We start from the raw sequence: 21,831 nt of genomic DNA, 5'->3' as shown, positions 1-21,831 counted from the left end.
CCAAGGCAACCATCTTGCCTTCCTTCTCCAGAAGTGTCACACTTAATTTGTTCACTCACAGACGCGATTGCACGAGTTTATAGCAAGAAAGGGGAAGACACTTCCACTTCTTATTAGTGACGGTGCAAATTGACCCGCTGGGCTGGCGTCCCCTCCTGAAGCCGCTGTGCTGCCCCCAGGTGCTTTTGCACCCTCGGGAGATGTGGGGCAGCTGCTTGGCCACACAGCCCTTGCAAAGCAGGGTTTGCTGTCGCTATAGGTGCCTTTGGAGGTGCTGAGGGTGCCCGCGGTGTCTGTGTCTGCAAGGAGGGAGTGAGAAGAAAACCGCTTCTCCTCCTTACATCTTATGGATCCGAGTTAAGAACTTGGACGTCTCTTGATGTTGCAGGAGCTGCAGCGGTGGTTGCGGTGATGCCGCTGTGTTCTTATTGCTGGCACGTGGTGCCTGTCCCCGCGGCGCGCTGCCGTGCGCCCACCGCGCGTGTGTGGGTGCTGAGCGAGGCGGGGGTGCCGCCAGCTGCTCCTGGTGACGGTGACCCTGACACGGCCTCACCGGGGCCGGACGCGCGTTCATGGCCGCTCCGTGCTGGCAGGGTGACGATCTGCCGCTCGACATCTGCTCACAGACAAAATTGTCCATATACGAAACAAGCAAACTGCAATATTAGTGACCTAGAATGGGAAGTGAATTAGCTGTAAGTGTTTGGAAGCTGCAGCTGTGCTTGCTGATTCTTATTTTAACCTTGCTTGTACCAGAACTTGAAAAGAGCAGAGTGATGACTTGTGATGTAAAAATCGCGCTCGGAAGCTGCAGCGCGTACAGGCTCATTAAGCGCTGGTCGACCCAGATTCCTTTTTTCACTCAGTCCTTGACCCTTGCTGTCTTATCTCCCCATAGATTACAGCAGCCCGTCTGGACCCCACTTCTTAAGTGGCAGGATCACAGTTAACTCTGGTGCTGCTGGCTGTGCTTCGCAGGCGCTCTCGACGAGCTTGCAGTGTAGTAAGAAACAACCTCGCTCCCGCTCCCTTTCGAGGGGCTGCGGGTGGCTGGGACGTGTTTCCCGGAGCAGCGAGGGATCTGCCTCAGCCAGGAGCTGTTTGCTAGACATCTGCAGCAGCTTTTCCCATTTGCACCGGGTCACTTGGCTCAGCAAACAACTAAATGGTGAAATAGGGTGGGCAGGGACCTTCTCTGCGTCCCGGCCGGTGGCAGAGCCGCCTTCTGCCCCGGGCAGGAGCTTGTGGAGCCTCTGGTGGAGCCCATGGTGCTCGCTGCAGAGCCAACCTGCACTAATGCCATTTAGCACCAGTGCGGAGAGCAGAGTCTCTGTCTCTGCTGGAAAATTGCTTGCCAGGAAATACTCTGCTACTCGAACAGAATTGCTTGAGGCTCCTTCTAAGAGGTCTTTGATTTTCTTAGAACTTCAATGAATTTCTCTCCTCGCTCTATATCCTCATTACCATGTATGCATATGCAAGTATTTGAAATCACCTCCCAGAGGATGGAATCATTATGACTAGAGTACAGTGATTCAGGTTTCTGCTGTTAATAAAAACCTATTTTTACTCTCCTGCTAAGTAGGACAGAAGGGAAGGGAAGAAAAGAGGCAGAGCTGAAATAACAGCAAAATAAAACCACCGGTTGCTGCAGACCTCTAGGCTTTCTCCCGTTGAAATGCCCCGTTATCGGCAGCCGTTCTGGTCTCGTTTGTCCTTGACCTCACTCCTGTGGTGCCACTTCATGACCCAGCGGTCACACAATGTTTCCTTGTGGGTCTCCAGCTCCAGGGACGGCTCCGCTCTCCTGCGGATGGGGAGACGCTGCGGAGCAGCAGCCTGACTTTAAAACTCAGTCCCTACGGAGAAAATGCTTTAAAGCTGCTAACTGTGAAGCAGGGTTTCTGGATGAGGCTTCACTCCTCTGGATCCCACCTGACTTGTCCCAGCAGCTGCATTTTCACGTGCTTATCTCCTCGCTGTAGCTGGATAGTTTTGTTAGAATGGCGCTTTTTTGCAGGCCGGCTGTCAGTGTGAGACTAGAACAAAACTGCAATGACAGCTCTGCTGTGCAGGAGGTGCGTCCGAGCCTCACTTCCCTAATGAATTTGGAACCGGAGTGATAAAAAGCAGATGGCTCAGGTTTGTAGGAGCCCGGTGGTGACTGGCGAGGCCTCCGCCGCCGTTACCGGCCGGGAGCTGCCGGCACACGGACAGCGCTCGGTCACACTGGGCTTGTCTAGGGCGGCCGTCGTCAGGCCGAGATGTAAATGTGCCACAAAGGGATATTTTTAGATCGTGTTCTGCTTTTGAGGTGGGTTTTCAGAGAGTTGCTTCCTAAAGCAGCACCTTTTGTAGCCAAAATTAAACTTCGAGAGGAGAAAAGGGCTTTGAGCTTCTAGGCTGCTCCCCACTGTGGAACTCTGATCGTCCTGTTGTGCAGGTGAGCGGCATCTGTGTAACATTTGGCAAGGGAGCACAGCAGTGCAGCTGGGCCTTGGACAGGACAACGGGCGATGGTTTTAAACTAAAAGAGGGAGGTTCAGGCTGGCCATGAGGAAGGAATTGTTGCCCTGAGGGTGGTGAGAGCCTGGCCCAGGTACCCAGAGAGGTGGTGGCTGAACCATCCCTGAGACATCCCAGGCCAGGCTGGACGGGCTCTGAGCAACCTGAGCTGGTGACGATGTCCCTGCCCATGGCAGGGGGCACTGGGGGGGCTGGGAAGGTCCCTGCAACCCAAACCATCTGTGATCTCACAGTGTCGAGGATTTCTCCGTGCCTTCCGCAGAACGAAGCTGTACTGATGAAACCCTGTTCTTGGGCTCTTTGCAGTTGGTTTCGTAAGAAACACGCTCAGGCAGAGGCTCTGGTGCCCATACCCCCCAGCCCAGAAACAAAGGACAGGTGGAGAAGCATGACGGCGGTGCCTTATCTGGAAGATCTGCATGGCTACAATGAGGACGAAGATGATGACTTGTATGACATTGAAGATGATATCATCTACACTCAGGACTTCACAGTACCAGGTAGGAGAGAATGATGCTGAGATGGGTCGGGCAGAAATGGCTCTTTTTGGTCTGTTTAAAGCTTTTCAGGAAAGGCCTCGAGGTCTCAATCCTTTCAGCAGTGGGGGAGACTATTGATTATGGAGTGGTGGGAGTGGCGCACAGCGCGTGAGCCGCGGTGCTCCGGATGCCTCGGTGCTTTATTTGACCAGCCAGGATGCCCCTTCCTGCGCGTTGCCCGTCTGCCCGTTTCCTTCCGGCATCCACTAATAGCTCATTCCTGCTCGACTCTGTTTAGCACATTTAATTCTTCTGGCCAGTTTTGCTAGACTGGGTTATTTTGGAGCACAGCCCTAAAGGGACTCAGTGTGTGGAGAAGATGGCACATCTGGGGCAGCTGGGCGCTTGGAGCTTTACACTGAGCCCTTTTCTCTGCTCCAGTCTGGGGAACTATCTGGTTGCAGAATTGCTTTCTCTTTGTTGGGGATTTCGTGTTGTTTTAAGGTAAGATAACCAGTCAGACGGGGCAGTTCTTACAAAGTGGTGGTAACCGAGTGGCTTTTCCTGCCTTGGCCGGGCTGTGCCGGTAACGGTGCAGCCTGCGAGCAGGAGGCGGGAGCGCGATGTCTGTGGTGAGGCAGAGCAGAAAGACCTGGTTTCTCTAGTTCCAGACTAAGCAAACCACTTTAGTCTTCCATTAACGATGGCCTGGTGGCTGCCGTGGATCTGATTTAAAGCAAGGTCTGGTTTTACCCAGTCTTGCACCTGAAGACCTTGCTGCTCTCTTGGTTTCCTGGTTAGGTGGAAATGGCTTTTTTGAAGCGCTGTTGTGGAACAAGGAAGCGTCAGACTTTGAATTGTAACAAGCCTCAAATTGTACGCAATGCCCCATGGTTTTGGGCAGCAACTCGTGACAAGGTTGGCTCCTGGGGGAGAAGGGGCGAGGCTGCTTGGAGCCCAGGGCTCTGTGCTGCGACACCCCCGGGTGACACCGCTGCAGCACCTGCTCGGGTGTTTGGCCACGCAGGGACGGGGGGGACCTGCCGGGACAGATGGAGGTTCATCACGCCAGAGTAGATCTGTTTCCAAGTGCCGATTCACTGGTGACACTCGGGTAATTTAGAACCTTTTCTAACAGGACGAGTGTCCCGCTGCCGGCTGGGTGACGCGCAGGGCTCTGTCCCGTGTTCTCTGCTTACATCGCACAGACTTGTGCTAGAATCCAGCCAAGGCCAGGCCTTTCCTCACAGCCTGGCGGAGGCTTTTTAAAAGGAAGGACCCTCTTAAAAATGCAGTTGACTCACTGAAGCACACACTTGGTTGCTGGGGCCTCTCGAAGTGCAGAAGGAGGAGAGAAGAGGCCTCGCCCGGCACTTTCCCCGTGTCAGGGGTTGCGCATCCTCCTCCGTCAGAGCTCTCACCAGGAGCAGCCTGTGCATCGGTGCCCAAGGTGCGATTCTGATTTGGGGCTGGAAGGGCCTGAGCGCAGCGGTGGGGCTGCCAGGCTGGAAAATCCATCCCCAGCACCACTTCCATCCTTTCCCAGTTTGGCGTCTTCCTTTCCAAGCCGGCTGCAGGAGGAGCATCGGCCCGTGTGATCCGGGGCGGTGAGCAGATCGCTGCTCTCGGCCGTGTCCCAGCCCACCGCACTGCCTGTTCCTGCTGCTCTGGCGTCAGTCTGGCCAGCGAGCGTGCGCGTGTCTAATGGTGCTGTGTTGCTCCCCAGCTGCAGAGGAGGAGGAGGAGGAGGCTGAGGCAGGGCTTAGCGCACAGAGCGGAGCGCGGAGCAGCCGCGACGAGCCCCGCGGAGAGGACACCGCGCTCTCGTCAGCCATGGAAGAGGAGCGTCGAGCTTAGCCTAGGCCAGGCTGGAGAGCACAGGACCTGCTCCTTGCTCCTCCCAAGCTGCGTCAGGATCCCACCCATCTCCAGGACAGTTGTATCCGAAGCAGATAACTTTGTTCCGCAAGGGAATCGTTCTGTAGGTTTTGGCTTTGCGTTTGTAAGGAAAGGGGAGCTGCAGCCTGCCCCACGGCTGATTCTGAACAGATTTGTTCCTGTCTGTTCTCGCTCTGCTTCAAACATTTTGTTCCGGTTTAAAGTTTCCAGGGCGCTTGCCCCGCGTTGTCTGGTTTCTGCCCTGCAGTATGGTTGGAAAGCAGCAGCTTAGGCCGACCTGACATCCGAGCGTGGCTGCGCGTCCGGGACAGAGCCGTCTGTCCCGCGGGCAGGTGTCTGTCCTGCGGCACGTGACTGTCCGCGTTGGCGAGCCCTGTGCTCTGCCCTTCCTCTGAGGAAGAGCAGCGGAGCCTGCGAGGTCCCGGCTGGGGCCCACGTGTTGGCACCTTCCTGCCGCTCGGCGTGTCCCCCGCGCCTCCCACCGCCCCCGGGCACCATACTGGTCCATACTGGTGTGGCCGTGGCCGTCTGGGCCGAGCAGGATGTGCCCACGCAGGTGACTGATAGCGGGAGATCATCTCCGCAGCGCTGATACCAGCTCTTACACGCTCCTAACGCAAACAGCGGTGTTTAAACCCAAATAAGAGCTGTTGTTTCAGAAGCTGACAGGCAAATTACTGGAAGATTTTTTGGAAGTTCTTGTGTGTCATTTGTGCTGTTTCAGAGGGTTTCGAGACCTAAAGGGTAATTGTGGCCCCACAGGCAGCGCTCCCCGTGTTACAGTCAGTGTTGCGTTTCTAACGGTGACGCCATAGTAAAATAAAACTTAAACACCAAAGCCATAGATGGCTGATGAATTCAGTGGTGGTTCTGCTGGGCAGCGAGAGCCGAGTACAAATGACTCATAGGTGGGAGTGGGTGTTTGATTTGGGAGGGGAGAGGGGGAACCTCATTAAATCAATCTTACCTTCTCCAGAGGAAGAAGGGGCCTTGAGAACGTGCTTTTGATTTTAAAGGATTATTTAAAGATTTATGCAGCTCTGTAGAAAGCTTTAAATGTTACATGCCCCTGGTTCAACCGGTGTTAAACATCTCGGCCGAGGAGAGAATGACCGTGAGGAAGCAGCCGCATCCTCATCCTCATCCCCCGGGAGCGGCCGCCGTGTCCCTGGGGACGCAGCGATGCGCTGAGCGGGCGCGTGAGCGTCTTGGTCATCATCCTCATCATCATCATCCCCGCTGCTCTTGTGCCACCGTCCCCGTTCGGACGGCCACGCTCGGCGTTTTTCTGCCCCACAGCCCGTCCTGCAGCGCCAAGCGGCCGCTCAGCCTCCGCGGGGCTCTGGTTCGCGCCACGTTCAGCGTGGGGCTGCAGAACGAAGCCGGGCTGGAGCCTTTCGGTAGCGGCTGCCGCTCGAAAGGTGCGTTTCTCGCCACAAATCATGGCTGCGCGTTTGCGCCTGACAAACGCAGCCATTCAAAAGCTCTTCACGGGTTTGTTCTGAAAGGGCTTTCGTGCCTGAATGAGCTGGCTGGAGCCGTTAAGAGCCGTGCGCGGTGGCGCGATGAACACGCGCGTTCCCGCTGCCGCTCCCCTCGTGTGTTGTATTTTTAGCGGTGCGGCCGGCGGTGCGGGGTGGGATGCGGCTGCTCCGCCGGGCGCAGTGCTGGGTCACCGGCTTCCGCGGGGGCCGGCGGTTGCCAAGACTTCAGCCCCTGTTCAATTTTTATTTTCATTAATTTGAACGTCAGCAACTGTCATTGGTGAAGGAGGTAAAATTAGCTCGCGATTCACCCTCCCTCCTCGGCATCCATAACAGACTCCGGGGACTGCGCCTCTGGAGGGGGAGGAGGGAAGAGTCACTCAAAAGACAAATGAACTGTTTGGATTCTTTTTTCTTCCCTAGTCAAAAATATTAATTGACTTGGCGTGAGCTGAGGGAGGGGAAGGATCGGTGCTGAGCGTTGCTCTGCCCGGGGTTATCTGAGGCTTTGCGGTTGGGTTGGGGGGTTCGGCAGCTGCTCCATGGCCCCGGGGCCGTCCCTGTGTCCCCTGTCCCGGGGCCGTCCCTGTGTCCCTGTCCCGGGGGCTGTGGGGCCAGCATGATCCGTCCTGCCCTCCTCTCCCGTGTTTGGGCGCCTGTCCCCAGCCCCTGGCAGAACGTCACCCGGTGCTGGCGCGTCCCCACCGCAGCGCCAGGGAGGTGAGCTGCCCGCTCTGACCCGTGGATCAATCAGCGGAGTCGTTTCTCAAGGTAACTCCCGCCTGGGCCCAGCTCTGCAGCTAAGCCTGGTTTTAGGAGGAGAAATCCCTTCCCTGGTTCTCAGGCTGCAAGTGCTCAACCTGCTGCCTGATTCCCAGGGTTGCACTTTTATTGCAGCCTCCTCCTGCCTGCGCTTTGCCCCCGGTCCCCGCACCGGGAGGCTCTACCAAACTGGTCCCCATCGGGCGCCCATCGTGGCCGGTGCCGGGTCCCGGCTCCTGCCGCCCTTGCTGCTCAGGGTCTCTGCGAGCGTTCGGTGACACGGAGAACGGGGGTCCCATTTGGACCCCGATGTTCCCCAGAGGAGCAGCAGCTCTCCCAGCGCCATCCCCGGGCGTCCCCTCCTCCCCAGCGCGGCAGCAGTGGGGTGATCGCTGGCGCAAGTACGGGGGGATGACGTGCCGCTCGGCCTTGGCGGAGAAAGGATTGAGCATCCTTTAAAGAAAATTATACATAATCATCTTACAGCCTTCGCTTCCACTCAAACCTCTGAGTCATAACCGAAGGGCCCTGGAGCGTGACGTTGCTGCTGGGAGGAAATTGCCACGGCTGGATCCGGTGGGGGGGCCGGGAACCTGCCGAATCTGCGCGGCAGCCCTGGGATGGGCTGTGGGACCTGGGGCCGCGCTGGGCTGCGGCCGTGCCCCCCGCTCGGGGCCGGCGCTGCGCCCGCGGTCCCTGCCCAGGTGACCGGCCATGCCCGGCCCGGCCGCGCCAGGCGCCGCTGGAAGCGGCTCTTCCTCTGCTGTGCTGAGTCACCGCGCCGGCCCAGCGGGCTGACCCGGAGCTGTTCTGCCGTTGGGGTGTCCCCTCCGGCCAGTGGTGACACGAACGGGCGCTGTCCCAGCCCCTGTTGTGACTCTGCCAGGTGTTTGCTCCCCAAATACACCCAGCCCTGGGTGTTGCTCCCTGGGCCGGCGCTGGACTGGCACCTTCCCCTAGAGAAGGGAGGAGGAGGAGGAGGAGGAGGAGCGGCGGCTTCCTCCGCTGCAGCCGGGGCTCGGGGTGGGCACGGCGGCTGCCTGGGGAAGAGGGGACGTGGGGACACACGGTTCCTGCCTGTGGTTCCTGCTCGCTGCTTCAGGTTTTCTCTTGTGTGCTGGGGAAACTGGGGCAGGATTTGCTCTGGCCGGGGTTATCTGAGGCTGTGCCGTTGGGTCGGGGGGTTCGGCAGCTGCTCCGGGGCCCTGCGGACATCCCTGTGTCCCTGTTCTGCGGACATCCCTGTGTCCCAGGGGAGCGGGGAGGGAGGTGCGGGCTCTATGTCCCTGTCGGGTCACCCTCTGCTGTGCCCCATGGGGGGAAGAACGGGGCTCTGGTGTCCCTGGGCTGCAGGATGCGTCCCAGGTGAGGGTGGTGGCGATGCCGGGACCGCTGCCCCCCCGCCTGACTGTCTTTTCCCCTGCAGGACAGGTGCCTGAGGAGGAGCCGGGGCAGAACGGGCAGAGCCGCGGCCGGGGGCTGCCCAAGCCCGTCTGCATGAACGGCACGGAGCCGGGGCAGCTCAGCACCAAAGCCAAGGGCGAGCGGCGGGCGAGCGCCTCGTCCAACCCCTCGCGCAAGGCCTGCTCGGCCAGCAGCAGGATCCGCAAGCTCTCCACCTGCAAGCAGCAGTGAGCGTGCCGCGCTCCGCACAGGTACGGCAGCCGGGGACAGCGAGACTGCCAGGGAATGGGGGGACGCACTTGAGCCACCCCCTGACCGCGGGCAGCGGGATTTAGGTAGGAAAAGGGTGTTTGGTAGTCCTGGTTGGGGAGACAAGAGGTTTTGGTCTTGAGCATCACACGTGAGTGTCCCAGAGCCTGCGTCCCCGTGGTGTTTGGGTGCAGAGCCCTGGTCCCTGCTCCTCGCTGTGACACCCCCATTCCCTGGCACCAGTGTCCCCCCACTACCTCCCCTGCCCCCCCTCCTCCTCCCAGCTCTGTCCCCCCGTCCCCTCCTCCCCACCCCTCATTCATAACGGAGCCAGCAGTGACTCATGTTCCGCGCTCATCCGCCCCCGGCCGCACGCTCGCGCTCGTCACCGGCTCTGCGGGGCTGAGGCTCCGCTATCTGTTTGGATCACGACCAGCTTTGTGGTGTGAAAAAAGCCAGAAATAAAAGCCCGATCCTCCCCCCGCAGCTGCAGCCCCGGTGGCGTTTCATCTTTAATTCATGGCCGGGAGTGAGTCACCTGCGCGGGGAGTCACTGCAGCGGGGAGCAAGCGCCGGGCTGCGGGGCTCCCGCCGCTCATCCCCTTCCGGACCCACGGGGGGCTCCGGGGCGCTGGGGGGCTCCGTGGCAGCTGCCGGGGGTCCGGGGAGCAGCAGGTCTGCAGGTCTGCAGGCTGCGGAGCGGGGGCCGTCGCGCCCCGAGGTGGCTGCGCTGGAAGTCGCCCCCCTTTAGTCAGCAGCTTAAAGCAGGCGGAGAACCACGTGTCTCCTCGGTGCGAACTGAGACACTGCCTCTTCCCCTGGGTGTTTGCTCCCCGGGTCTGGGGTCAACTGGCCGAGGGTCCCCCCACCCCTCCTGGGGACAGCGCAGGGCCCCCCGGCCCCTCTCCATCCTCCCCCTGCTCTGTTCTCCCCCAGCGCCCCCTCGCCCCAGCTCTGCCGCTCCGGGAGTGAACTGTGCTCGACCCAAACAGCAGCCGGAGGAACCCCCCGAGGAGGACCCCCCCGAGGAGGACCCCCCGAGGAGCCACCCCCCAAGGAGGAACCCCCAAGGAGCCGCCCGCGCCCCCAGCGCCACGAGCCCGGGACTCCCACCGCGACCCCGGGACTCCCACCGCCGAGACGCTGCCCCTCCCCGGTCACTTTGCCAATCAAGACACTGATTCTGGTTTTAATTTAGCCATGGGAAGGGTGGGGTGAGCGGGGCCGGGGGCGCTGCGCCCCGCGCCCCCCGCCTGGCTGTGTAGAAGTCGTGCAAAGCCATTGCCGTGCACTTTATGTTTTAGACTACTGTTATATATTATATATTTTCCTCTTTTTTTTTTGTTTTGTTTATATTTGCGGTATATTTAGAGATTCCTACACATCGTGATGTGTTTAAAATAAACCAGATGAGGACAAAAAAACCAACAAACAGGTATTAAGACAAAGCAAAACTCTATTAAACCTGCATGCTGTAAAAGGGCTTGGAAAAGGGAATGGGTGCGTTCGTCTTTCCTTTGGTTGTTTTTTTTTTTGGGTTGGTTTTTTTTTTTTTTTTTTTTAAAGAAAGAAAAATAAAGTGAAAAGAGCAGGTGGGTGTCGTGTCCTTCCCGGGGCGGGGGGCGAAGGAAACTCAGACAGGTCACGGTTGGGTTGTTGTTGTTCTCCTTTGTTTATAGACTTAAAAACGCTGAGTTGTTGGTGCTTTGGACAGAGATTTGCAGAGGGAAGGAGCGACGCGGCCTCTCGCCTCGCATGCACTGGGGGGCGCGGGGATTGCCCCCCCGCCCAGTCTCAGCTCACACCGCTTGGGCTTCTTTAATTCCCCTTCTTTGCCACCCGTCCTTTGGAACACCAATAAAAACGCAATAAAAAGCCAATTCCCCCCGAGCAGCAGCATCCGCCTCTGTACAAATCAATAAATACCCTCTGAGCAGCTGGGGGGGGCGGAGCCTCCGGGCACCCCCAGCTCCGTTCTCCCCCAGGCAGGGGGGCAGCACCAGGGGCATTTCCAGGGAGTCCCAGGGCTGGTCCTGCCCCCCCAGCCCCTCGAGCGTCCTCCCGCCCCACACGTCGCCCCCGGCCCCGCTTCCAGTTGAGATCCCAGGTTCCCTGCACGGCTGGGGGGTTCAAAGAGCTGTCCCCCTGCCAGGGCAGCCCCTGCTCCGCACCCGGGGGCGTTATTGCTTGTAAAACACGGAGCGAGAGGGGCAGCGGCTGTGCCAGAGCTCTGCCGGGGGCGAGGACGAGGCCTCGGCTGCTTTTGGGGGTTTATCAGCAACGTCCCCCCGGTCACCGCTCTGCTCCCCTCTGCCCCCCAACCCCCCCGGGCTCCTCCACCTGGCACTTCGCTCCCGGGAGCCAGGGGGCTCGGCCACCCCGTGCTCCTGGCCCCCCCACGCTGGGGGGCACAGCCAGGGGACCCCACGCGCCCTCCTGGCCTTGCCGTGCCAGGGCCGCCCTCCCCGCGTGCCCCGGGACCGCGCTGGTCCCCGCGCCGGCGGCGGGTGGGTCCGGACCCCCCCGCACCGGGGTCGCTGCCCCCTCGCTGGGCCTACACCGGGCTGTGGTCGGGGGGCGCGTCGCTGGCGGCCACGGTCACCGCGCGCTCCGTGCTCTCTGCCGCTCTCCTCAGGTGCCCGTAGAGCCGCTCCTCCAGCCCGCCCGCGATCTTGTCCAGCAGCTCCGAGCTGGGGCCCATTCCCAGGCACCTCCCGGGGCCGGGACAGTCGTCATCCCCGGGGGGCTCGGGGCCGGCCCTGGGCTCAGGCGCCGCCTCCGCCGGCTCCTCCACAATCACCTGGATCTCGGGGTCGGGCAGCGCCGGGGCGGGGGGGACCCCGTCGGCCGCCTCGGCCGCCTCCTCGTCGCCGGCGCTGACGATGCGGGGCAGGGGGCTGTGGAAGCGGGCGTCCAGGGGGTAGTTGGCGCTGTCCCCGCGGCGCAGGGGCGTGCGGTGCCGCTCCAGCGCGGGGTAGCGCACGCCGGGGTCGCTGTACTGCTTGGCGTGCTGCCACTGCTTGCGCAGGTGGGTGCGGGAGCGGTGCTTCCCCCGCAGCGGGGACTCGTCGAACTGGGGGTCGTGGCGCACAAAGGCGTTGAACAGCGCGTCCGTCTTCTCGTCGATGCTGTAGTCCCGCCGGGGCAGCGCGTCCCGCCCCGGGAACATCTGCCCGTAGGGGGACCAGGCCAGGGGGCTGTGCGGACGGGGGGGTCCCCCACCCGCTGCACCCCGGGCTGCGCTCCCATCTTCCTCCTCCTCCTCATCTTCCTCCTCCTCCTCCGGCTCGCGGCCCTCGAAGCTCTCGAAGATGGTGCCTTTCCGCCCCGCGCTGGTGAAGCAAATTCGCTTCTCCGAGGCCGTCTGGTCCTTGGGGGGCCCCTCCTCGCCCCCCCGGCTGGGGCCCTCGATGGACGCGTAGCCACTGTCCATCTGCAGCAGCTTGCGCGTGCCGGACTCCGATTCCTCCAGCTTGGGTCGGCCCCAGAGCTTCTCCTCGGGGCCTTCGGCCTCGTCCAGAGAGGAGGGGCAGGGGGCCACGCCGCCGGCGGAGGAGACGCTGTCCCCGCCGTCGCTGCGCACCGAGTCCTGGTCGTTGCTCCGCTCGGAGGAGGCGTAGAGCTCCAGCGAGGCGCGCAGGCTCCAGATGTCGTGGTAGGCGCTGGGCTGCTCCGCACCACCAGCCTCGCTGGGGCTGCCCGCGCCGCCCTCGCCCGGCTCTAACCTGTGGGTGCCGCCCGGCGTCACGGCCCCGCGGCCCCCGGGAGCCGCCAGCCCGGCGGCCGGCACGAGGTCGCGGCAGTGCCGTGGTGCCACGCGCTGCCCCATGCTGTTCTCACCGCCCCGCCCGTGCCCCCGTCCACCATCCCCACCCCCAGCTCTGCGCAGACCCCTCACCCAAGGCCCTCGCCCCCCGGCAGCCCCACCGCAGCTGCACGAAGGCGGGAGCCCCCGTGCCCGGGGCAGCGCGAGGTCCCTCGGTGCCTTCCCGGTGCCCGGCTCGCCCGTCCCTGTCCCCTCTATCTACTGAAAAATACCTGCCGAGAGAGGGTGGGGGGCTGGCGGGGGAGGGCAGGAAGGGGCTGCCCGCGGGGTGAAAGGCCACGTCATCCGTGTGCGCGATGTACTGGATGATGTCGGTCTGGTGGGGGTCCCGGTCCTCCTGGTCCATGCTCTCGCTGGCCGCGCGCTGCCGCTGGAACTGCCGCCGCTTGGGGGACCCTGGGGGGCGCAGGGCATGGCTGGGCGGGCGGGCCCGCCATGGCGCAGCGAGACCCCTGCCCGCGTGTCCGCAGCCGCCTGGCCTGTCCCCGCTGCCCCCGCGGCGGCTCCCACCTCTGGTGTCCAGGCTGGACGCCCGCTGGGTGCTCTCCAGCTTCCAGCGCTTGATCCTGAAGTAGGGGCTGGCCCCGTCCAGGCTGGCGTGCCGGCGCAGGCGGGTGAAGAACTGCAGCACCGTGCCCTGCGCGGGGGCCGGGGGGCGCTCCCCGGGGCTGCCACTGCCCGTCCCGGCTGCCTTCCCGCTCCTGGGCGCCGCTGCGAACTGGGGGACCGGGGGGGCTGTGAGTGCTCGCTGGGCTCCAGACGCAGCCCCTGCCCCCCCGGCACAGCGCGGCTCCTTTGTCCCAGCTCAGCTGCGGCAGATGCACAAATGTCCCCCAGGGCAGGGGACGGGGACGCGGGGCGGGGGGGCTGAGGCTGTTTCCAGCTGGACGCCCACGTCTCTCCGCAGAGCGGGGCAGGGGCCCGGGGGCTGCGCAGGCTGCCCAGGCTGGAGAGCCCCTTCCCCCGCGTGGGCCCGTCCCCCCGCGCCGGCACTCACCGAGGGGCCCTCCCCGGAGTCGGAGGAGGTGGCCGGGCTGGCCTCGGCGAAGCTGGTGTCCACGGTGGAGTTGAAGGTGTCCCCGGGCAGGGCAGAGCTGGGGCACACGGCGTGGCTGGGCAGCGTCGGCCGGGGCACGGCCCCCGCGGGGGGCTGCGAGGAGAGCGCGCTCAGGGGCTTCGCACCAGGTGGGGGGACCAGCAGGGGCTCCCTGCGCCCCAGGACCCCCCGGCCGGCAACGCCCCGAGACTCCCAGCCCAAGCCCAGCGGTGCCTCCCTGGGGTGCTACAGGATCCCCTGGTCCCCCCGTCCTCCCGGGTGCTGGGGCTCACCTGGAAGATGGCGAGCCCGGGCTTGGGCGGGGGCAGGCGGGGGGTCATGGCCAGGCTGTTCTCGCTGGACTCGCACTCGTGGATGGTGACGATCTTGAGGGCGGGCGGCGGGAGGTGCAGGTGGGTCAGGCGGGCGTTCTTCAGGTGGTGGAAGTCCCCCTCGGTCAGCGTGTACCTGCCAAGCACGCCGGGTCAGGAGGGGCCGCCCAGGCCCCCCTGTCCCCCCAGCCCAGCCCGCTGCTTCACCTTCTCCCCTTCTCCTGGGTCTTCTTGCCCTGGTCGAAGAGCGCGGCCTCGTTGAAGGAGACGCGGCGGGCGGTGGAGGAGCTGGAGGACAGGAACCGCTCGCTCTCCGCATCCCGGTAGCTGGAGGACGACAGGCAGTCGGGGTCCTCCACTTTGATGGTGATATCTGTGCAGAGGGGGGTCAGCAGGCAGGGTCCCCCTGCCGTGGTGCACGCCGGCTTCCCCAGCTGAGCCCTGGCAAACTCGCTGCACACGGGGCCCCGATGCCAGCCCGGCAAACCCTGCTCCCGGCTGCCGGTCCGGGCACCACTGGGATGGGTGACGGGGGAGCAGGGGGTGCGTGGCCACCCCTGGGGTGCAGCTGGTGGCCCTGGGGAGCAATCGCTGGCAGGTCACCGCGGCACCCCCAGCCCCGCCGTGGCACTCACCCTGCGCCGGCTGCGAGTCCTCCAGGTAGGTGGTGTTGGTTTTCTCGGGGTCATCGCTGGCTCTGCAGGGGAAGGAGGGTCAGCAGTGGCCGGTGCCAGCAGCCCTGGCCCCCTTCGCTGTGCCACACACCCCAGGGACAGCGGCATCGCCTGTCGCCATGACCAGTCCCACCTGGAGTGCCGGCGGTCGGCCTCACAGCACCGGCGGCAGATGATCAGGATGCCGGAGAGCAGGACCAGGGTGCCCCCGATGAAGATGGAGAGCAGGGCCAGGAGCAGCACGTAGCCATCCTGGGGGGACACCTCGCCGGGCACCGCCTGTGTGGGGCGGCAGGGGCTGAGCCGCCGGGGGGACACGGCCCAGCCCCAAAGCCGCCTCCCGGGGGGCCGGGCAGCCCCCTCCCGCGCCGAGGCTGATGCCGAGCGCTGCTCCCCAGAGACGCTCGCGCTCCCCCGCCGCCCCCGGCCTGCTGCCGGCTCCGGGGACCTGCCTTCACCAAGGCAACCGCAGCCGGGGGGGCAGAGCTGCCAGCAGCCCCCGCACCGAGCAGCAGAGGGGACGGGACCCCAGTCCTGCCCTGGCGTGGGGGTCGCTGCTGACACCCCCTGGCTGTGGGAGACGGGCTGAGCTGGCAGCAGCACCCGGGGCCCTCGGCCCCCCAGCACCCAGCGCACCTGGGGGGGCTGCACAGGGCACGGAAAGTGTCACCCACCCCCCGGGTGGGCAGAGCCAGGCGGGTGACAGCGGGACTGGCTGGCTGCTGTGCCAGCCCCACTCCAGCACAGCCCCCGGCCCCACGGCTGCCCCCACGCCCCCCGCGCTGCCCCGCACCGGCAGCGCATCCCCCCTCCCCCGGGACCCGGTGTGGGCAGGAACGGGCGGTGACCGGCAGGGGTGGGAAGGGACCGGCAGGGATGGGAAGGGACCGGCAGGGATGGGAAGGGACCGGCAGGGGTGGGAAGGGACCGGCAGGGACGGGCAGTGACCGGCAGGGGTGGGAAGGGACCGGCAGGGGTGGGAAGGGACCGGCAGGGGTGGGAAGGGACCGGCAGGGGTGGGAAGGGACCGGCAGGGATGGGAAGGGACCGGCAGGGGTGGGAAGGGACCGGCAGGGGTGGGAAGGGACCGGCAGGGCGGCCCCGCTCACCGTCGCGCTCTCCGTCGCGTTGTCCCACGGTGTCGGGTCATCGCTCATGGTCCGTCCCGGCCCGAGCGCGTCCTGGGGCGGGGGGAGACAGAGGGAGGCGCCGGGCCGGGGGGGCGGCGGGGCCGGGGCGGCGGCGGCTCCTGCCCGGCCCCGGGCCCTGCCCGGCACCGCGGTGCGGAGCTGCCGGGAGGGACCGGGAGGGAGGGACCGGGATGGAGAGATGGAGGGAGGGACCGGGATGAAGGGATGGAGGGAGGGTGTGGCCAGGAGGGAGGATGGAGGCAGGGACGGAGGGTGTGGTCAGAGGATGGAGGGAAGCGGCGATGGAGGGATGGGGAGGCAGGTGGGGCCGGGATGGGGAGAAGGGGGCAGGAGCGCTGCGGGGCACAGTCCCGGGGGGCACGGGCACTGCCGCCACCCTGCGCCCCACTCGGGGCCTCCTTTGGGGCACAGAGCCCGTCCCTGCGCCCGGGGAGCGGAGGAGAGAGGCCGCGTCCCCACGCTGGGCTGGGGGGCCAAGTGGTGGCCGGTCCTGGTGGCCAGAGCTGGCCCGGGGGGCTGGGACAGCTCACAGGGAAGGAGGTGACATCACGCTGGTCCAGCACGGCTGTCCCCGGAGGAGCCACCGTGCCAACTCAGCCCCCCGTGCCCAGGGACCGGTGCTGGGGGGACGGGACTGCCGGGGGTCCGGCCCTGCCTGTGGGAGCTCGAGGGGCGGCGCTGAAGGGAAGGGCAGCAGATGGCCACCCCACATCTCGTGTGAATGGAGCTGGCGTGGGTGTCACTGGCGTGTGACGGGTGACACTTCTGAGTCAGCCCAACAGCAGCTCCGTCATCGACCGTCCCCATGCAGGAGGGGACGGGGCTGCCGAGGGGCCCGGGGGTGATGGAGAAGGGCCGAGCTCCTGAGGAGCAAGAGCCAACCAGGGCCAGAGGACAGACAGACAGACAGACAGCTCCACAGCCCCACTCCAGCAGAAACCCCGTGGCCTTTGCACACCCGGCTGAGACCCCCTCGCCCCCCCAGCACGGCCCCAGGGAGCCTTTTCCCAGGGGCTGCCGAGCTCCAGCTCTGGGTCTGTGTGTCCCCGTCTGTGTGTCCCAAGCTGCTGGAGGGGACCGGGGGTGAGCTGGGGGGTGACAGCGGTGTTGGGGGAGCCCCTGGGGTGACAGGCGGGGGGGGTGTTGCACCATCTGGGGCGCCGGAAACTGCTCAAAATCAGGTCAGTGAAAAATGTGAATGGAGCCCGAGGTCGGGTGGGAAAAGCCACTTGCGGGGACAGCGCAGGAGGTGACCATGTCACAGCTGGTGGCGAGAGCTGGTGACGTCTGTGCCACGCAGGGCAGCCCTGCCACAGCCTGGGGTGTGAACCCCCTGGGGAGCATCAGGGTGCTGGGGAGCACCCGGGGCAGAGACCCCCCCAACCTGCCCCAGACATCGGGCATCTCTGAGCGGCTGGGTTGAGCAGAGGGTGACACAACCCACCCTGTGACCCCAGGGGCAGGAGAAGGGGGTCCCTGCTCTGGTCCCCAGCTGTGCCGGAGCTCGGAGGGCCCCAGGCATGGCACGGGGGGACCCCGAGGGAGCAGGCGAGGAGCGATGGGCGCCCCATGGGGGGATCCAGCGGCGGGGGCGCGGGGGGCGGGAAGAATGTCCCTCCTGTTCCCATCATGGAGGAATCCCGTCTCCATGGTGACCCGGCGGGAACAGGACGGCCATTGTCTGGACGAGTGGGCCGGTCCCCGGGCTGTCCCCCCGCTGGGGACACGGGGCCGGTGCCCAGGGAGGGGGCCCGGGGCCGGCGGTGCTGCCGCGCTCCCGCACGTGTGAGCCCGCGGGAGCGGGGGGACGGAGTGGGTCTGTGCCCCACGCGTGTGCGTGTCCCGCGGGGCCCCGCTCTGCTCTGCTTCCCCCGGCCCCAGCCTGGCGATGGGGGATGCAGGCAGGGATGTAGGGCGGGGATGGAGGCAGGGATGCCGGATGCAGGCAGGGATGCAGGCAGGGATGCAGGCAGGGATGCAGGAGCCCCCGGAACCTCCACCCACGGTGGGGAGCGATGGGCTCCCCCCAGCCGGGTCAGCTCCTGCTGTCGCGATAGGGGCTGTCGCGAGGCGGCGGGGCCAGACACTCACCTACAACCGGAGCCGGGGCTCCATCGCCGCCGCTGCGCTCGGTGCAGCGGGGCGGCCCCGGGATTTATGAATGAACCGGAGCCGCCCCCGCGCGGCGCGGGCGTCACGTGGGGACGGGACTGCCCCGAGCCCTGCCTGCACCGAGCCCTGCCTGCACCGGCCCTGCCTGCACCGGCCCTGCCTGCACACCCTGCCTGTACACCCTGCTTGTACACCCTGCCCGCACACTCTGCCCGCACACCTTGCCCGTACACCCTGCCTGCACCGGCCCTGCCTGCACACCCTGCCTGCACACCCTGCCTGCACCGGCCCTGCCTGCACACCCTGCCTGCACACCCTGCCTGCACCGGCCCTGCCTGCACACCCTGCCTGCACACCCTGCCTGCACCGGCCCTGCCTGCACACCCTGCCTGCACACCCTGCCTGCACCAGCCCTGCCTGCACACCCTGCCTGCACACCCTGCCTGCACCGGCCCTGCCTGCACATCCTGCCTGCAGCGAGCCCTGCCCGCCCGCCCCCCGCCAGCTCAACCCCGGTCCCTCCTGCCCCGGGGCAGCCCCGGCAGCGCAGCCAGGGAATGCTCTCACGTTTGGGCCCCCCGGACCCCCGTGCTCCCCGCGGCGGGGCGGGCGGGCGGGGCTCTGCGGGGCCGCGCCCCCGCCACACCCACCAGCGGAACGACGGGGCGCGGCGCGAGAACTACAACTCCCGTGCGCCCCGCGCTCCGCCGCCCCTTCCGGCCGTGTCCCGGTGCCGCACGGGCCGTGTAGTCGCTGGCGCGGGGCACGCCGGGAGTTGTAGTCCCGCCGCCGTCCCGCCGTGCCCCGCGCCGCCCGCTCGCCCTTGCCGCCGGCCCGGCCGCTCCCGCCGCCGCCATGCTCCGCGCCCGCCGCCTCCTCCTGCGCCTCGCCGCGCTGCCGCCGCCCCGCGCCCGCGGGTATGCGGAGCCCGCCGCCGGCCCGGCTGCCATGGCCTTCACCTTCGCCTCGCCCACGCAGGTACGGCGGGCCCGGCCGGGGCGCGCTGCGGGACCCGCGGCGGGGCTGGGAACACCGGGGGCGGACGGCGGGGTTGGTGGCGGGGGCAGCCGGGGCCGGGAACGCGCGGGCGGGTCGGGCTGGGGCTGCGCGGGGATCCCCGCGGCTGCTGCCGTGCGGACGCGGGCCCGACCTTGGCCCCGACCCGGCCCCGCTGCCGCTGCAGCTCCGCCGGGCCCCGCGCGGGGACGTTCTTGCTCTTCCAGCCCCGCCCGGCTCCCCGGGCCGGCGGGCGCGGGGCCGGGGCGGGCTGGTGGGTGCCGTGCGGGGCGCTGGGGCGGCGCCGGGGTCTCCCTGCGCTCCGCTCCCTTCGCCTGTCCCCAGTCCCGACTTGGCGTCATGTGCCACCTCCGCTGTCCCCCCCGCGCCTCTGGGGGGCTCGGGGTGCGCTCCCCCTCCCTGTGCCCGCGTCTCCTCCTCCAGAGCTCGGCCCGCTCGCCCCTTGGGGAGGTTGTGGCTGTCCTGGGCAGCCCTTGCTGTGTGTGACCCCGCGGGGCGGGAGCAGCCTGCCCAGCGCACCCCTCGGCTTACGGAGGAGCCAGCTCTCTCCTTCCCCTGCGTTCCCGCCGACGGGCGCTTCCCATCTGCTCTGCCCTCCCTGTCCAGGTGTTTTACAACGGCGCCAACGTGAAGCAGGTGGACGTGCCCACGCTGACCGGCTCCTTCGGCATTCTGGCCTCCCACGTCCCCACCCTGCAGGTCCTCAAGCCGGGGGTGGTGACGGTGTATGCTGAGGATGGCACGGCCACCAAGTACTTCGGTAAGTGGAGCAGGCGGAGCTGGGGAGGGAGGAATGTGTGCGTGGGAGGGTGTGCTCAGGGCTTTCATGACGGAGACGGAGACGCTGCCCATCGCTGTGTGCCCGGCCACACTTCCAGGGGTTTCTCCTTTCCCTGGGGGGCTGGGGATCTGCCATGGAAAGGGGGTTCTGTGTGACGCTGCAGTCTGGGGTCAGGTTTTCTTGGTTCTACTCAGACTCTGTGGGAGCATCCCCTGCTTTAGCTTCGCCTTTGGTGGGAAACACATCCCTGGAGGACTTGGAAATGTTACAGGAGAGCGTCAAGGTCTTGTTTTGGCCATGGGATGCGGTGGAGGTTCTGGGGATGAGCTTGCTGGTGCTGTTTTGCGTGTTGACCCCCAAATGGGGCTGGTCGAGCAGCGCTGCCTGCACTGCCTGACTCGGCCCCCGCGCTTGTGCCTTCGCAGTGAGCAGCGGCTCCGTCACGGTCCATGCGGACTCCACGGTGCAGGTGCTGGCGGAGGAGGCGGTGACCATGGACATGCTGGATCTGGCTGTGAGTCCCTGGTCCCCTGGGCTGCTGGACGGTCTCCCCAGAGCCTTTTCTCCTCTGGGGCCAAGATCTGCAGGGGGGTGAGGGGGTGGCTCAGGGACTGCAGGACACGTCACTTGTCCTATGCTGGTGCCTCGATGACACATTCCTTGTGCTCTCGTGTTCAGACTGCAAAATCAAACCTGGAGAAGGCTGTTTCAGAGATGGCTGCAGCATCTGATGAAGCAGCAAAAGCAGAAGCTCAGATTAAAGTAGAAGCCAATGAAGCCCTTGTAAAAGCCCTGGAGTAATGAAGGTGAGTGTCACAGGACAGGCAGGGAGCTGGCAGTCACTGGCAGGGCCTCACTGTGTCCCCAGGTCCCTCCCCAGGTCCCTGCAGGGACAAGCAGCAGGCTGCTCGGGAGCAGCTGGATGCCTGGGGCCCCAAGGGAGACCGACGTGTGGCCTCTGCTCCCTGTACACCCAGTGCAAACAAACAGCCCGTGTCGCAGAGGAGGCCGGGCGGGCTGCTTCCCTCAGCCCCTTTTCCCTCTGCCTCACCCTGTCACTTCCACGTGCTGGTAGCTGGGGACTCGCTCTGCTGCAGCGTGTGCTGCGCTGGCCTCTCCCCGCAGCGGGGACAGCGGGGCCGTGGCCCCATCATCCCCCTCATCTCTGGTCCCTTTGCTCTTGGGCCCATGAGGTTGGGTGTGAGCGAGCCAGCAGCTCATTTATGCGCCGAGTTATAACAGCCCGAGTCAGGGCCAAGCGCGGGGGTCAGAATCCCCCGCTCTGCCGAGCCCACCCCCCATTCAACGGACTCTGCTTTGTGTGTTGCAGGAATCCCGGTGTTGATGGGAGAAACCCCAGACTGTCCTACTTGTCCTGGCTTCCCCGCTGTACAGATGGCGCGGGACAAATGGAGGCGGAGAAAACACTCTGATCAATTAAAAGGAAGTGTAATCCTGTCTCGCCGTACGTCACCTTTTCTGAGGCAGCAAATTGCGGCTTGTGCCCGTGGCTGGTGCCCAGGGACAGGCTCTGCCCCGCGCTGGGGTCTGCGGGCGCCCTTGTAGGGGAAGGCACCGCCTCGGGGTCTGGCTGGGGGTTCCCGTGGGAGAGTCACCTACAGGAGCCTTATCGGGCAGATTGTATAACCCCCTCCCTGTGCTGTCAGCCGCCTCCAGTATCCACCTGGCCAGCAGGATTACGGCAGCGCGGGAGGCAGGTCTGTGCCGGAGCCTCCTGGCGCGGCTCCCCCGCCCTGTCCTGGCGTCGGCTCAGCCTCCCAGCTCGGTTGCCGCAGGAATTCACATCGGTTGGGCTGTTCCTTCACGATGCCTCTTGCACCTGGACAGCAGCTGCCTGGGCTTTGACCCTTTCCCCTGCTGCTGCGTTTGCAGCGCGTGTGGCGCGCAGAGAGGGGAAATCCTGCCCTGCCGCTTGGAGACGGGCTCGGGGGGGTCGCTCCCGGATCCGCGTGTGGTGGCAGCGGCTGCTGGCTCTGGGGGTGCTGCTCGCAGGGGCTGCCCTGAGGTCCCTGCAGCCGGGACAAAGCCGGAGGCGCTTGTGTGTCTGCAGCAACTCACCCGTCCCCACGCGCCTCCCG

The 21,831-nt window shown here is 65.5% G+C and overlaps 3 protein-coding genes across 3 annotated transcripts in view; 2 read left to right on the top strand and 1 right to left on the bottom strand.

The window, feature by feature from the left end:
* The window catches only part of STK11 (serine/threonine kinase 11), a 29,788-nt gene extending 19,113 nt beyond the window's left edge, over nt 1-10,675 (top strand). The window contains exons 8-10 of the mRNA XM_080359145.1: nt 2,833-3,026; nt 8,577-8,805; nt 9,740-10,675. Coding sequence (XP_080215271.1) covers nt 2,833-3,026; nt 8,577-8,785 — 403 coding nt within the window. The 3' untranslated portion in view covers nt 8,786-8,805; nt 9,740-10,675. The remainder of the gene's footprint in view (nt 1-2,832; nt 3,027-8,576; nt 8,806-9,739) is intronic.
* A 682-nt stretch (nt 10,676-11,357) lies between these two features.
* CBARP (CACN subunit beta associated regulatory protein) lies at nt 11,358-15,828 on the bottom strand (the record flags this gene model as incomplete). The annotated part of the gene is made up of 9 exons (XM_080359498.1): nt 11,358-12,528; nt 12,842-13,025; nt 13,140-13,347; nt 13,627-13,779; nt 13,959-14,133; nt 14,205-14,370; nt 14,633-14,694; nt 14,805-14,950; nt 15,781-15,828. The coding sequence occupies 9 exons, from the start codon at nt 15,826-15,828 to the stop codon at nt 11,358-11,360; spliced, it is 2,313 nt and encodes a 770-aa protein (XP_080215624.1).
* Nucleotides 15,829-18,706: 2,878 nt separating this feature from the next.
* On the top strand, nt 18,707-21,190 carry ATP5F1D (ATP synthase F1 subunit delta). Its single transcript, XM_080359451.1, has 5 exons — nt 18,707-18,912; nt 19,558-19,711; nt 20,158-20,246; nt 20,411-20,538; nt 21,063-21,190. Exons 1-4 carry the CDS (start codon nt 18,790-18,792, stop codon nt 20,531-20,533), a joined length of 489 nt encoding a protein of 162 aa, XP_080215577.1. The 5' UTR covers nt 18,707-18,789; the 3' UTR covers nt 20,534-20,538; nt 21,063-21,190.
* Nucleotides 21,191-21,831: the final 641 nt, after the last annotated feature.

This window comes from Nesoenas mayeri (genome assembly GCF_963082525.1).
Source record: "Nesoenas mayeri genome assembly, chromosome: 25".
Classification (NCBI taxonomy): domain Eukaryota; kingdom Metazoa; phylum Chordata; class Aves; order Columbiformes; family Columbidae; genus Nesoenas; species Nesoenas mayeri.
This window is presented reverse-complemented; position numbering and strand designations above follow the sequence as displayed.

Coding starts and splice junctions, on each gene's coding strand:
- ATP5F1D (XM_080359451.1), top strand. CDS start 18,790: ATGCTCCGCGCCCGCCGCCTCCTCCTGCGCCTCGCCGCGCTGCCGCCG. Junction 18,913..19,557: donor CCTTCGCCTCGCCCACGCAG/GTACGGCGGGCC, acceptor CTCCCTGTCCAG/GTGTTTTACAACGGCGCCAA. Junction 20,247..20,410: donor TGGACATGCTGGATCTGGCT/GTGAGTCCCTGG, acceptor TCTCGTGTTCAG/ACTGCAAAATCAAACCTGGA.